This window comes from Alosa pseudoharengus, unplaced genomic scaffold (assembly GCF_046254945.1).
Source record: "Alosa pseudoharengus isolate Yale_2024_CS ecotype anadromous, Long Island Sound unplaced genomic scaffold, YU_APseudo_1.1 YU_APseudo_1.1_scf_17, whole genome shotgun sequence".
Classification (NCBI taxonomy): Eukaryota; Metazoa; Chordata; class Actinopteri; order Clupeiformes; family Clupeidae; genus Alosa; species Alosa pseudoharengus.
In genome coordinates, this window is record NW_027468640.1 from 29,496,812 (window position 1) to 29,511,330 (window position 14,519).

The 14,519-nt window shown below is 42.5% G+C and overlaps 1 protein-coding gene across 2 annotated transcripts in view; it reads right to left on the bottom strand.

Annotated features, from left to right (window-relative positions):
• Positions 1 to 12,374, bottom strand: part of plcb3 (phospholipase C, beta 3 (phosphatidylinositol-specific)) — a 56,444-nt gene extending 44,070 nt beyond the window's left edge. For both annotated transcript variants that reach the window (XM_076289225.1, XM_076289224.1), the window contains exon 1: positions 11,799 to 12,374. In XM_076289225.1, coding sequence (XP_076145340.1) covers positions 11,799 to 11,897 — 99 coding nt within the window. In that variant the 5' untranslated portion in view covers positions 11,898 to 12,374. The remainder of the gene's footprint in view (positions 1 to 11,798) is intronic.
• Positions 12,375 to 14,519: the final 2,145 nt, after the last annotated feature.

Here is a 14,519-nt window from a genome sequence, read left to right on the forward strand (position 1 = left end):
GGCCATTTTATTAAGGAGGCTGCTTGAGGTTAGCAAGGGACATGGTGTGCTGTACTCCTGAAGACAAGTTCGGCCAGTAAATGCTGCCTCAAGGCTCAAGACATTAATTCTGCATTATCCATTAATTCATTAGTCTCCACCAATCGGAGGCCTGCACATGCCTTTAAAATGACTCTGCTTACATAACCTATATCTGCACTGCCGCATTCAGATGCCAACACTTTGATGTTCTCTTCTTTCATTACTCAAAGTCTAATTAAGGATTCAAATGAATTCACCTTCATTCCTGCTTTCCTTATGACTTCCTGGTAGAAATGCCATTTCATGACCCTGTCCTGTTGATCCCCAGTGTAGGCCCGTCTTTACACTGTTGGGCTGTGTGGGCGTCGTCTTTCAGGGGCGAGTGAGACGCTGCAGACCAGACTGAGTGAGGAGGGTCCCCCGGACTGATCCTGGGAGAACATGTGCTGGGGGCTGTAGCCTCCAGCCTTCTACAGGATCACATTTTTGACATTTTTCTATTTCTTTCCCTGATTTCAGGTTCCTCCTGGGAGGAATGTGAATGATTATATCTTCACTGGAGACAGAATAGACAACAAACTGTCTGAGGATCTGTTTCATACACGTTTGCTGTTCAAAACTGACTGGTCGTTCCTGATTCATGGTCAGAAGGGGTTTCCTGTGAATTCTTTTTGGCAACAGAAGTGGTCCTGACCAGCCCTGGAGCCCCTTTGTTTGTGTAATAACGTGAGCGTGCCGTCACAGCAGCTGAAAATGACCACTCGTAGACAAAAGAATTCCTATAGCCACTGAGAGGTATGAGGAAATGTTCTCTCTCTCTCTCTCTCTCTCTTTCTCTTTCGCTCTCTCTCTCTCCTCTTTCACTTTCTCGCCATCTCTCCACTTGTTTCTCACCTGGTTGCGAGGATGTTAGCGTATGCTTAGCAGTGCGCTGCTGACAGTCCCGGTGTGCGTTGCCCTGCCCGGACTAGAGGACACTCCCCATCCTCAGACCGCACTGCACCGTGGCCACTAGAACTATCGTAACACCTCCATTTATCACCCATTTCGTCTGAAAATTCTGAAACAATGATGTTTTTTTAATACTTCAAAATAACATTTGATAAATTAACCTTACATTTTTCAGCCTTACAAGACTGTTTATAGCTCTTCGACTCACGGTTAAATGTTATTTTTGGTACATAGCTAATTTAGATACACTTATGGTGTGGGTGCTTGCGTTTCTTTAGGAATCCGTCGGCTTGGTTTGTATAGAAATAGGGGGGGGGGGGGGTTATTTCATGAAAATGTTCAGATTCAACTTTAGCCCAGATTTTCTAATGCTCCCATGTCTTGGGAATACATTGATGTGAAAAAATTTCAAATTAAGCCCGAAAACCCCCCCCCCCCCTACCCTGAAAATTACTTTTTCAACCCTGAAAATGTGTGTTTTTTGCCAACTTTTAAAGTACATAGTGGATTTATGTTCATGCAGGGTCCTTTAAAGGTATTTCATCTGGCATGCAATGCCGTAAGAGCACTACAAAGGGTATAGTGTCAAGGTCATATTTTAGGTCAAAGGTCACAAAAATGGCTCAAAATGCCTATTTTTTGCAAAGAAAAAAAAAACAATATTCTAACATTTTGTTAAGTTCAATGTAGAGAAATGTCCATTATGGGCCCTTTGATGGTCTTTCATGTGGTATGTCATGCCATGAGAATAGTTTGCATTATAAAATATCCTATTTCAAGGTCATATTAAAGGTCAAAGGTCACCCAAAATGATCCAGAATTACATTCAATAAGAAAAATTAAGCAGAGATCATTACAATGCACAATGTAAAACAAAGTTGACCTCAGTCATAATGTTCTGCATGGTTCACTTCAGCTTGAGCAGTGGAGATGTTTTATGAGCAGATTTACGCAAATGCTGATAACTTCTCTATCACTGTAATTGCTGTCAGTGTCCGTGGCAACGTGTACTTTTCTCCTTTTGGACTGGAGTTGCTCAGTTGCAGGGTTGTATGTATCATCAAAGTCCTTTTAGGCAAGTCCCTCCACTCGGCGGCCATATTGCAAAGCTTTTTGGGCACTCATTGGGCATCCTATTCGGCAGAAATGCGCGTGCGCAAGGCTTCACGACACCAACCTTGCTCCAGCGGCGAGTTCACAACACATGATTGGCACAATGTCTTCACAACACACCATATGATTAGCTCAATGTATTCACATCACTAGGCCTGTCACGATAACAAATTTTGCTGGACGATAAATTGTCTCAGAAATTATTGCGATAAGCGATAATATTGTCGTTCTGAGAATTTTCCTCGGGAAGAGGAAGACGGCCCACTTGTTGTGTTTTTTTTTCCCCAACTGGGAAAACTGCAGCGGATGATTGTGTTTTAGATGCATATGCATGTTTGTTGTGTTGCCGCTTTTAATTGCGACTGTTTTCCAACAAATGCGACACACCGACTCGCACGCGTTCAGTGGTTCACCACGGGCATTCGGTTTAAATCCGAAATGCTCCCACACTGCAGCTGTCACGTTTGGCTTAGAAACAATTCCATCTTTTTTGTCTTTATTAGGCGTAGCCTACTGGAACTCGCAACTAGCTTTCTCTCTGCCTAGTGCCTACCGGTATACTTCTCACGCTGCTTTTTAGCTGCACTCTGTGGTAGGATACGCCAGTAGTCCCGCCTCCCCACACACCATGCGACTGACAAGTGACTGACATGAGGGTTCACTCATCGTTACAGGACCCGAGAGGGAGAGAGAGAGACGAGGAAAACAAACAAGCAAATGGCATTTATCGCGGCCAGAAAAATTATCGAGCTAATTTTAATTATCATGCGATTAATTGATTTATTGAATATCGCGACAGGCCTACACATCACACCACATGATTGGCTCAATGTATTCACATGTCGACGTTTTGCCGAGGAAGGGGTGGGATATGTGTAGACAACGGCCATGCCCCATGCATTTCTATGGAGGATTTTTTGAGTGCTGTGTCTCCTCATTAGAAAGTCTCTGGCTTGATTGGCCGGTGCCGTCTGTCGGTGCAGCAACAGCTGAACTTCTCAATGCGAGCGACGGGAGAAACGCGACACAACGGACCCACAATTCAGTTCGGCAACGGATGACGTAAGCCCATGTAAAGTGAATGGGATGCGTATCCAGCACTGCAACACACGCAACTGTGTGTAGAAGCCGTAAAGGGCTTCAATTATGCTGGCAATGTATTGCTCCCCAATGGTGTATATGTTGCAGAACAACCAGTGGTCTTTTAAAACAGAGGCAAGAATCTTTGCCGCCATAGACCTGGTTCGCAGGACTTTACCGGCCCTTGCAGGGCGAAGAAGATACATCAGGCATTCAATGATATCCTTCTTACGGGGCAAGACACCATGAGGGAGGTCAGATTCTTCCATATAGGCCACATCTTCAAGTTCCTTCTTGGATTTTGACCATGTTCCATGAATACAAATCGGCATTGTTAATTTGTTCGTCAGTACTGGACATGCCAAACTTCAATTATGGTGAATGTGGGTTTTGTCACTGAATAAAAGCCACATCACATGAGACTGTTTTTTAGAAACAAAATATCTTAAGTTGTATGACACTTAACTTTTTCTGCCAGTACAGTGACACAATTCGACGAGAATCATGATTTGATAAAGTGTGGGAATGTTATTGATTTTTTTGGGGAAAAAGGCATTTCGGTGACCTTTCACCTACAATATGACCTTGACATTAGACTTTTCATTGTGCAAAGTACTCTTACGATATAACATGACACATGTGAGATCATTAAATGGTCCAACATGATAATATTTGTTGGTTGTAATAGGCCAAAAGTGGAAAAGTTGTGAAATATGGCAAAAAACACGCATTTTCAGGGTTAAAAAAGTAATTTTGGGGGTAGGGGGAGGTTTTTGGAAGAAAATTTCAAAAAAATTACACAGGAGTGCTTAAAACATCTTGTTGCATCAGGAAATCAGGGCTATTGTGGTATTTGGTATTAACACCCCCCCCCCCTAATAATGAATAGTAAGTGACACATACACGTCAGAGGATGGAAACACGGGACTGGTGGTAATAGGGGGCGTCAGGATCCGATATAGTGTGACAATGGATTGGAGTACTTGAAGCACTTAAGACAACTACAATTTGGCTATGTGAGTCTTTGTGTGTGTGTGTGTGTGTGTGTGTGTGTGTGTGTGTGTGTGTGTGTGTGTGTTTGTTTGTTTAATTTAAGGCCATTTCCGCAACTAAGGCTATTTAATGGCCAGAGCACTGTGTGTTACAGAAACTTAAAGAAGAATTCCGGTGTGATATTGACCTAAAGTGTGTTGAAACATGATGCCGAGTGTGAACGTATGTCTCATAGCCCATCTCGGCTTGTCCCCTGCACTCCAAAATCTGGCGCTAGTTAGCCGATGCTACCAACAGCTTTTTCAATGGTGGTGCTTCGGCATCGGGCTAGCCATGCAAATAAATCACTGTTTAACACCATTTACGAGGCTCAATGTATCTCCACACTCAGTGTTGGGGAGTAACGGAATACATGTACCGGCGTTACGTATTCAGAATACAAATTATGAGTAACTGTATTCCGATACAGTTACAAGTTAAATAGTTGGTATTTAGAATACAGTTACATTGTTGAAATCAATGGATTACATGACGATACTCTGTTTCATAAGTTTGTTCACTCTCTAAATAAATTAAGGCAACTCCATTTCCCAGAAGCTCCTGAAAGCTATGATGAAATTGTTTACATGTTTAAATCCAAGCTGCCGTCTTGCACTAGCCTCAAAACGCAGCCAGCGCGCATTATGGAAGTGTCATCGGAGACCCTGAAATGACTGTTTGCACAGCAAATTGAGTAAAGTAAGTGGACTCCTATTCCTCACTGATCGTGGTTCCTGATGTCTGTTCAAAGGATATTTTCCCAAGTATTAATAGCTCAGGCTACTTCAGCCAATCGGTTACACAGTTTGCTTAGCAATAAGGAAAGCCTAGTTCCGTGTTGATTTAGACCTAGGCTACAATCAAACCAATCTCTAAAATAGGCACTGCATTCTAAGTTTTTTATTCTAACTTAAAATAGCTTTATAGATTATAATTTTTTCTAGATCTACATTTATGTTTTAAAATGAATTATATGGTGCAGCCTCTGAAGAATTATTCTTGTGAGTAGGCCTAGCATATTTTAACGCACGGTTTTTGATTGTCATTACGCGATCATGTTCATTTTGAGAGCACTGATATACAGTAGCCTAGCCCATAGTGTTTACATTTACAGGTCATTTGCGTTCCACCTGTCATATGCGCCCCTCACATGTAGCCTACTGGGTTGATGCCACCAAAAAATCTCACAGGCACACCTTAATTAGGGTAGACTGAGTACAGTTGAGACATGCGTACCGTTGAGACACCTTAAATATCTTGCTTGCACAGCAAGCCCAAGTTGTGATTTTTGCTATGCACATGCGTATTAGTGCCCTCTTTGATCATGGAAAATTTGAACGACACAAGGATCTCCCATCCAAGGATATCGGCAAATTTTTTTTTCCAAAGTAAGAATTTCACTTCACCATGCACCTTCGACAATGAATAGCTCATTACACTTATGTTGCTGGTATCATTACAAACATTATTCTGTGTCCTAAAAACTGGCATATTTTATTGCATTGTGTCATGTAAGGTCGTTGCAAAATCTAAATGTGTGAGGTGGTCAGCGGGGGACAATTCAGACACACATTGGATCGATAATTTCTGGCTACGCCCTTAAAGTAGTCTATTTATTTGTTTATTTTAATTAGCCTAGTCGCCTGCTGTAGTTTTAATGGTCACCTTGCTATTTTAAATTTGTATCAGGTAGCTTAGTTTACTCAGGTAGTTAGTTGACTTTACATTCTCCTATGTGGGCCTAACACTTCAGCCATTTGGAACAGAAGAACACACCAGAATAGGCCTGTTTAGTAGTAGGCCTAAGCATGATTTGATGGCTGCATTCCTACACTTATAAAATGCAATTTAATGCGGAAGTAATCTAAGTATTCAGAATACGTTACTCAGATTGAGTAACGTAACGGAATACGTTACAGATTACATTTTTGGGCATGTATTCTGTATTCTGTAACGGAATACTGAAATAATTCAGTGGAAATGCATGGATTCCAGATTCTTCCAGTAGCAGTAACTGGAATCCATGCATTTCCACGGAATTATTTTTGGAATCTGATCCTTTATCATACCTGTTCATTCTTACTCGTCGCTTGACTTATCGTGACTAAATTCAAGATGGCTGCAAACGCTAAACTTTGTGAAGATACTGTCTGTATAAATCGTCTTGTAAGTAAACTACCAGTGCTTTTTCAAAGTTCTCAATGTCTCGTTTTAAATGTCAGGGCCCTCGGAAGTCTACCAATGAAGTGTGGAGATGCATTGAGCCTCGTAAATGGTGTAAAACAGTGATTTATTTGCATGGCTAGCCCGATGCCGAAGCACCACCATTGAAAAAGCTGTTGGTAGCATCGGCTAACTAACGCCAGATTTTGGAGTGCAGGGGACAAGCCGAGATGGGCTATGAGACATACGTTTACACTCGGTATCATGTTTCAACACACTTTAGGTCAATATCACACCGGAATTCTCCTTTAAATATGTTTTTTAAAATCTATGCTAATAAGATATTCTAAAACCTTCAAAGGTGGGACCTTACTAGAAAACATCAGCTATAAAATTTTGTGTGTGTGTGTGTGTGTGTGTGTGTGTGTGTGTGTGTGTGTGTGTGTGTGTGTGTGTGTGTGTGTGTATGCAAAGAGTATGTTGTTATGTCCAACAGGATGTTTGCATGGGTTTCTCAGCAGGATGGAAATGTATGAGGCAAGGAAAAGAAGGTGGGGAAAGGTTAGAATCAGAGAGTGTGCAAGAAAGGAGGGCTGAGGAGCGAGAGGACATCAGGGAGATGAATTGAGCATGAACATAGCGGAGAGGAACTAAAAAAGGAACAAAGGCAGAATGAACAAGAGGAAAGGAAGAATAAAAAGACAGATGAGAGGAGAGGTAAGTGGAACGAACAAGTGGCGCACAGAGAGAGAGGTGTTTCGTCTGTGACCGCACTAGAAACGGAGAGTCAGCAGGAGACCTTTAAAGTGGAAGGATCAATCTTCATTTAGCACCAAATGTTATCCTCCCTTGTCACGCCCTAACTCCCTCCCACTCCCAATCTCTTCAAACGGACAGACTGCAGAAACACAAGGCCTATACTATACTATACTATACTATACTATACTATAATATACTATATAGTGAACATATTTACAAACACAGACATGTAAACAGCCAGAGGGGAAACCCCTAACACAAACACACAGCAATACTAAGACACGGAGATAAACGGCAAATAAGGTGGAATTTTAACTTCATTTTCCACAATTAAATTTACCCGAAGGTGAATACATAAAGAGAAAAGAGAATATGAGAGAGAGAAAGAGACAGAAAGAGAGAGAGAGACAGAGAAAGAGAGCGTAACTGGGCTTGTATGTGTGTTGCTGGTGCCATGAGTGAGTGTGTGAGTGTGTGTGTGTGTGGGGGGGATGTTTTGTCTCTGGACATGAGCCAACAAGCTGGAACAGGAAGTCATTCAAGGAGAGAAGCTCACATCCATAAACGTGTTCACCCCCCCCCCCCCCCCCACACACACACACACACACACACACACACACACACAAACACACTTACACAAACACCATCACTAGTATTTTACTTCAACCTCTAGCTGCCTCTAACACAATCCTTACATCATCAGCCAACATAAGGTTTGGCAAAACATTTACTTTTAACCAAGCATAACAGGGCAGGGAATATTAGCAACACTCATTTGAACTACAAACACTTGTTGAGCAATCAAGAGACCACTGCACTCACAACGCATGCATAACACCAACGAACGTCAAAACACACACCTACACACGGCTGACTCACACGCACACTCACAAACACACACCAATGTAAAGCCTGTAATTGTCACATGCTTCCATCCTGTCATTTCAACAAGCAGAGTTGAAAAATAACCTTTGCTCCTTCTGCCATGTACTGTACAACAGCGTTGGCCTACAGAAGGACAGACCGCCTTGTTCTGCCCAATACTGTTGTCATTGCTCAAGTGCTTGGACATTGATCTATCAGTCCAGATTCAATGTAGGTTATCCATGTAATTACGGAGCAACCACTTCAGTGTGAGCTGAACAATATAGAGTTGTTTATGGTGGAGGGAGAACGGACTAGCAAAACAAGGCTCCACTTCAGCCTCAAACACAATGATACACTGGGACAAGGGAAAACAATGAAAAACAAGAGGAAGAGGAGGAGGAGGAGGAGAGAGAGAAAGAGATTTTGTGTATGTTCATAATAGTTTTTAAATCTGTGATGTTGATATGATTCATGCGCCTTTGTTGCCCGGAGGGCTCTGCCATGTCAACTGTTTGTGCAACTCTGGGAAAAACAAATATTGAACATGGCATTTCCATGCAAATAGAGCAAATACTGAATCAGATAGTCAAACAGACAGATAGAGATAGATAGATAGATAGATAGATAGATAGATAGATAGATAGATAGATAGATAGATAGATAGATAGATAGATAGATAGATAGATAGATAGATAGATAGATAGATAGATAGATAGATAGATAGATAGATAGATAGATAGATAGATAGATAGATAGATAGATAGATAGATAGATAGAGAGAGAGAGAGAGAGAGAGAGAGAGAGAGAGAGAGAGATAGAAGAAACGCAAACCCTGGCTGAGGGATGAGTGAGTGATGTAGAGAGCGGAGGAGAGGCCAGAGAGGAGAGCAAAGGAAACGGAGGGATGGAGCCTCCTGTGCAGAGTTGGGAAAGAGGGGGCACATAGAGAGAAAGAAAAGCACAGCGCTGGGCTCATGTCTTCCCAGTTGTTTATTTTCTCTTTGTTCTTACACACACTCTCATTCTCTCCTCTTTTTTCCTCTTTTTCTCTCTCACTCTCTCTTTCTCCCAAACACACTCAATGTCCCTAACCAAATCTTCTAGGCACTTTCTCAAATTATATCTCCTTATTTGGTTTCTGGATGAGGAATGTGTTTCTCTCTTGAACACACATTCTCTCGCTCTCTCTCTCTCTCTCTCTCTCTGTGGAGAAATGATAGGAGCTGGAGAGGAAGAGGCGAGATGAACGTAACAGTGGGAGAATATAGGTGAGAAGAGAAGGAGAAGAGTGCGTGTGAGAAAGAAAGGGAGAGAGAGAGAGAGAGAGAGAGACAGAGGCATGTTGTTTCTATACAGTGGTTCGCACAGTTAATCACAGCTTCGAACAACTTCCTGGGAATTCCCTTCAGAGAGGGGAAAAGCATATGAGAAAGATAGATAGAGGGAGTGGGTGAAGGCAAACAGAGAGACAGAGAGGAGAGAGGAGAGAGAGAGAGAGAAGTAACTCCTGACAGCTCAGAAGACAAATATGCATCTTCCCATCTGCAATCAGGGGGATTTTTTCCCTTCTGGACGGCATGGGTGTTTGACCAAATGAGAAGCAGCCAGCATCATTAACAACATGTGAAAGAGAGATGCAATCTATATCAATACATGACCTCAAGCCACCGCAACCTCCCCTCCCCTCCACACACTCATTCACACACACACACACAGTCATGTGCCATTGAAGCATGTTCTGATTTGCTTAGCTCTCTGTTACCGTAGCAATGGTCAGGCTCCTTCTGTCTTAACTGGCCAGGACTGACCGGTCCACTGCTAACAGATTTGCTAGTCAAAGCTACAGAATAACAAATGGGAGATGTCAGCCAACTACAAAGAACTGACTGTATTTGCTTAAAGAGCCCACAGAACGTAAGGTGTTTGATCTTTACAACAAGACAGTCTATGGAAAGTGACACTCAAGTAGGCCTAACGGTATATTCCAAAATATTATAACTACTTCCTAACATATGACACCCAGTCTACGTTCAGAAAAACTTCAGAATATTGAAACTCCTAACATATGACACCCACACAGTCTGGTCTACTGTCGGAACAAGGAGATGTATTTATGCAAAAAGACGCTCATCTGTAGCAAATTCTAAACAAAGGCCCATTTTAATCGGATACAAAAACAAACTAAAACCTGACTAATATGACTTAAACTGGATAAAATGGCAAATTGGATCAAATAATGTATTAGATTACAGAAGTGTGTATATTGCAGACATTACATAATTTAAAGACACAAGAAGTTATGGAGCTGGTGGGGAGTATGAGACGAGGGATTGCACTATGATCCATGTGAGGCCCAGTGTGGCCGTGGTCATCCCTGGTCATCAAGTGCAATGGACAGCTGGACAGCTAGACAGTGATCAGTGCTGGTACAGCATGTTCATTCTCAAAAATCATTAACCTCAAGGTCAGCTTGCATGGTGTGGTCTGTGCTTTGTCCGCACCGTGTGTGTGTGCGTGCGTGTGTGTGTGTGTGTGTGTGTGTGTCTGGCTCTCTTGTCTGTTTGACTACCATGTTTGATGCCAATTTAAAATGCCAACTGACCAGCTCACTCACTGTATACCCCCCTTACCGCTCTTGCTACCTCTCTCCCTCACGTGCACATGCACACACACACACACACACACACACACACACACACACACACACACAGAAACACACAATTTTAAACTATGCATGGTGTATGAGAATGTTCTGCACGAGATGCATTCATCATCAATAATGTAACCAGATGAGTTGCAAGGTTCACTAGAGTAGTATCATTAGTATCATTAGAGTAAATTGCCATTAATTCTTTTAAGTAGGCTATTGCCAACAACGACCTTATTTAAAGACATTTGCACAGAACTTGAAAAGCATATGGCTGCCTTCAACACCCACTATAAAACTGCTGTAAGTGATTTAGACCTAATGGATAAATGATCCCATCAACACACACACACGCACACACACACACCTTGGCACAAAGGCACTTGGTCACTTAAACAACAATAGTGCTATCGTTAGGTGGAGTATAAGGCAAGAGGCCAGATCCTGCTGCTCCTACTCTAGTTTAATATGCGTCAGCTGAAGTCGCTTTCAATCACACAATAAATCGGGACACATTTTACTGTAGCAGAACTGGGTAGCCCACTGGGTACAGTATTCTTGTTTTTTTCTCCTTCCCGAACAGGCTCCCACACACTGGAAAGCATATGCTTGGGCGCATGCAAATGCAGAGAGAACCAGGCACACATAAGACGTTGCCAGGAGAGAAAGTACGCGGAAGAAAAAGGTTCTGAAGCGGAGATAGTGAGATCCTCCCCCAAAAACAATGCATTCGTTTATTTTGACTTTAGGCTACAGCCAAACAATAGATTTGCTACTAGTGTTTAGTTAGGCAAAAAAGTCCCCTCCTGACGCACAATGTATAAAAATGCACCGTACATCGATAGGCTACAATAACCAGTAACAATGGTAGGCTATGTCTGAACGGATAACGCGGAAAGAAACCAATAAGGTATCTACATTTCTTCCAAAGAGAAACTTGCTTGACTAGAATTCAACAGATATCAGAAGCCACTGGTTGCTTGCTCGTGTCATCGGGTGTCAGTCGTTCGCAACTCCCTGCTAAATGAGTCTGAGTTGTTAACGTGATAACCCTATAGTCATATAACAAATCCGATCTAATCAAACAGTTAAATAAGTTTGCCTTGTGTGTTTGGTGATTCGGTTTGTTGTTTGGACGTAGGCTAATAAACGACATTGCACTTACCTCATCCCATTTGATAAATTTGCTTCCCCGTTTCAGTGTTTCATGGACGGACACCGGTTTGAGTTGCAGAGCGTGAACTCCCGGCTTCGCCCCAGCCATTTCGGCGTCTTGCCCTGTTCGGCACCCTACTCCTCCTTGATTTTAAGATTTTTTTTCCGGGGAGAGTTCGGAATTGTCAAACGCCCTGTCTCTTCTGTTCAGGCCAGAGGCAACAGAAAAAAAGCTTGCAAAAATCACCCAGTTCAAAGTCACACATTCAGGGCACAAGGGGCGACGAGTGGCGAATGGCGCTGCGCAGTTGATTGGAGTTTATGATTTCAAGCAGTGTTTATGTTTATCCGTTTATCATGCCATACAGCTGAATTGATCTTTTCCTTCCTCCCGTCCATCCGCTCTCCAAAGTTGCCCTTCTTACCAGACCTTCGAAAGCTTCTTAAAACTTTCACTTGACTTTCGTCCTCGCCGGAATCTTCTCTTCTTTTCCCTTCATGTTTTCTAGAAATACGCGAGTGAGAGGGGGAACGAGAGAAGGACAGGGAAGGAGAGAGAGTGAGGGAGTAAGGAAGTGAAGGGAAAACGAACAGTCGGGGGAGTGTTTTTTCTGTCCTTACAGACTGGCATTTAACGTTGTCATTCCTTTTTTCTTTAAGAGGCGTGTTCCTCGTGCATGAGAATAGACTATGGCGGGATTAAACACTCCAGAAACGCAAGAGAATAGGGTAAAGACATTGTCAAATATTTTATGGAATTCTCTTAAAGGGCCCGTTTGGAGTGAACTTTCTGGAGTAATTTCAACTACACCACCCTGAAAGAATGTCAAATATGGCATGTGCGGAACTAGATTTACATCCCAGGCGAATTTTCCGAATTGGATTTTTGCTGTGAATATATGTCTGTGCAATTGTCTTAGGAAAGAGATTCACTAGGCCTGCTAGTAGGCATGACTTACAGTTGTGGGACAAAAAAAAACTACGTTCCCCCAGCGTCTGCGTTAGTTTGTGAATTTGAAAGAATGGCCTAAAGTTTAGTTCACTTGAGTTCGGCCAAGTTCCGTCAGCTGTTGGTAGGGTCCGAGAGATTCAGTCGGGAAAAGCAACTGTAGCCTACAACCTCTAGTCATTCAGCTGTTGGCTGGGACAAGTATCAACAGGTCCGCTCAAACTATTCTGCACAAATGATTCGACCAAAACCCTGCCTGATAGCTTTATTTTGGTGTTACATTGGCGCGCCGAAACGCTCAAAAACACCTAACTTGTCTTCTTTGTGTCGTTGCACATGTGCAATGAACATAGTTCCCCCAGTAAGCACTGCAGCTGGCTTTTGAAAGCCACGTAATCTATGGCCGTGGCATTCCTGGAGGACTGTCTGCACTTGACAGTTCCGTCAGCGGGACTAGAAAAATGCCATGTGAAACCTCGGAGCTGTCCACACCTGTGGATATGGGTCAACCCCCACCCGCCCCACTCCATAACCACCTGGACCCACGGTCCTCATTGGACACCTAAATCGCTTGCGAAGAAGGCCCATACACTTAAATGTGAATACAATATGCAACTAAAGTCAAACCTAATGCTCTATTTCTATCAGATTTCTTATTATACTGTAGTCTACATATTTTAGAAATATGTTTTCAAATTCAGAAATTGAAGCTTCACTGAAATATAAAAACATCAGCATAGGCCTATCACTTCAAACATCCACGATAAGCATCCCTGTTTCTACACCGACTGTCAGATACATCTGTGACTGACTGAGCTATCTGACTGACAGGCCTATGTCTGTTTTCATGGCGTCTCTGCTGTGATTTAAATACATAAATCTCCATTGCACCGCATGAAAGACCACAGGGCCTGCATGAGATGAGGGGTTTGAGAAATGAAGAACAGGCCTATTTAAAACTTGGAGAGGAAATGATTGACAATTATTCATGGCTTCCTATCTGAGGCTGTCCGATCTGCATGACTGAACGAATGCGACTAATGGCCTCCTTACACCAAACAACTTTGACAAGATTTGGGAAAAGATTTGAGTCTTTCGAAAAAAGTTTGAATGTGGGGGGGGGGGGGCATTAGTTAAAATACTTTCAAGAATCTTTTTCAAAATCTTGTCAAAGTTGTTTGGTGTAACATTAAAACTGCTGTGGCCCAGCGTATGACCCCATGACCTCTTTTAATGATTTACAAACTTACATTGTCATGTTCACCTCATCCAGATATTTGTTTCATTTGTTTCTTTCTTTTTTCTTCCCTCATGTCTTAATGGAAAACTCTTGACAACAGTAGCCAGGGTATGTGATCACGTTACTCCGTAAAAAGCAAAAATGTTGGCCGGTGGCAAAGGGGGGGAAAGGCTTCAAAAGCCTCATTGTTAAAACACAGACGCCCTTGTGCTGTCTACGCGTGCCCCTTATCTTTGGATTAACTATCCACTTCCACCCCCTAGTGGTCATTAGGCAGCATTACCAACTCCATTGCAGTGAACTGGAAGTTACACACTTTTAACTAACTCGATCATGACTCAGCCTACATAGTGCATCATCTGATCGTGTAAGCAAAACGGATAAAAGGGTCATATTTCAGAGTTTAAACTGTTGTGAAATTTGATTGTTAGGGCTCAGATGAATCAGCTTTGGCTCAAATTAAATTTGATCAGTCACAGTCAGTCAGTGTAACAGTCACTCCATTCCCATAGTCATTTCTGTTTGTCTGCTTTAACTTTGCC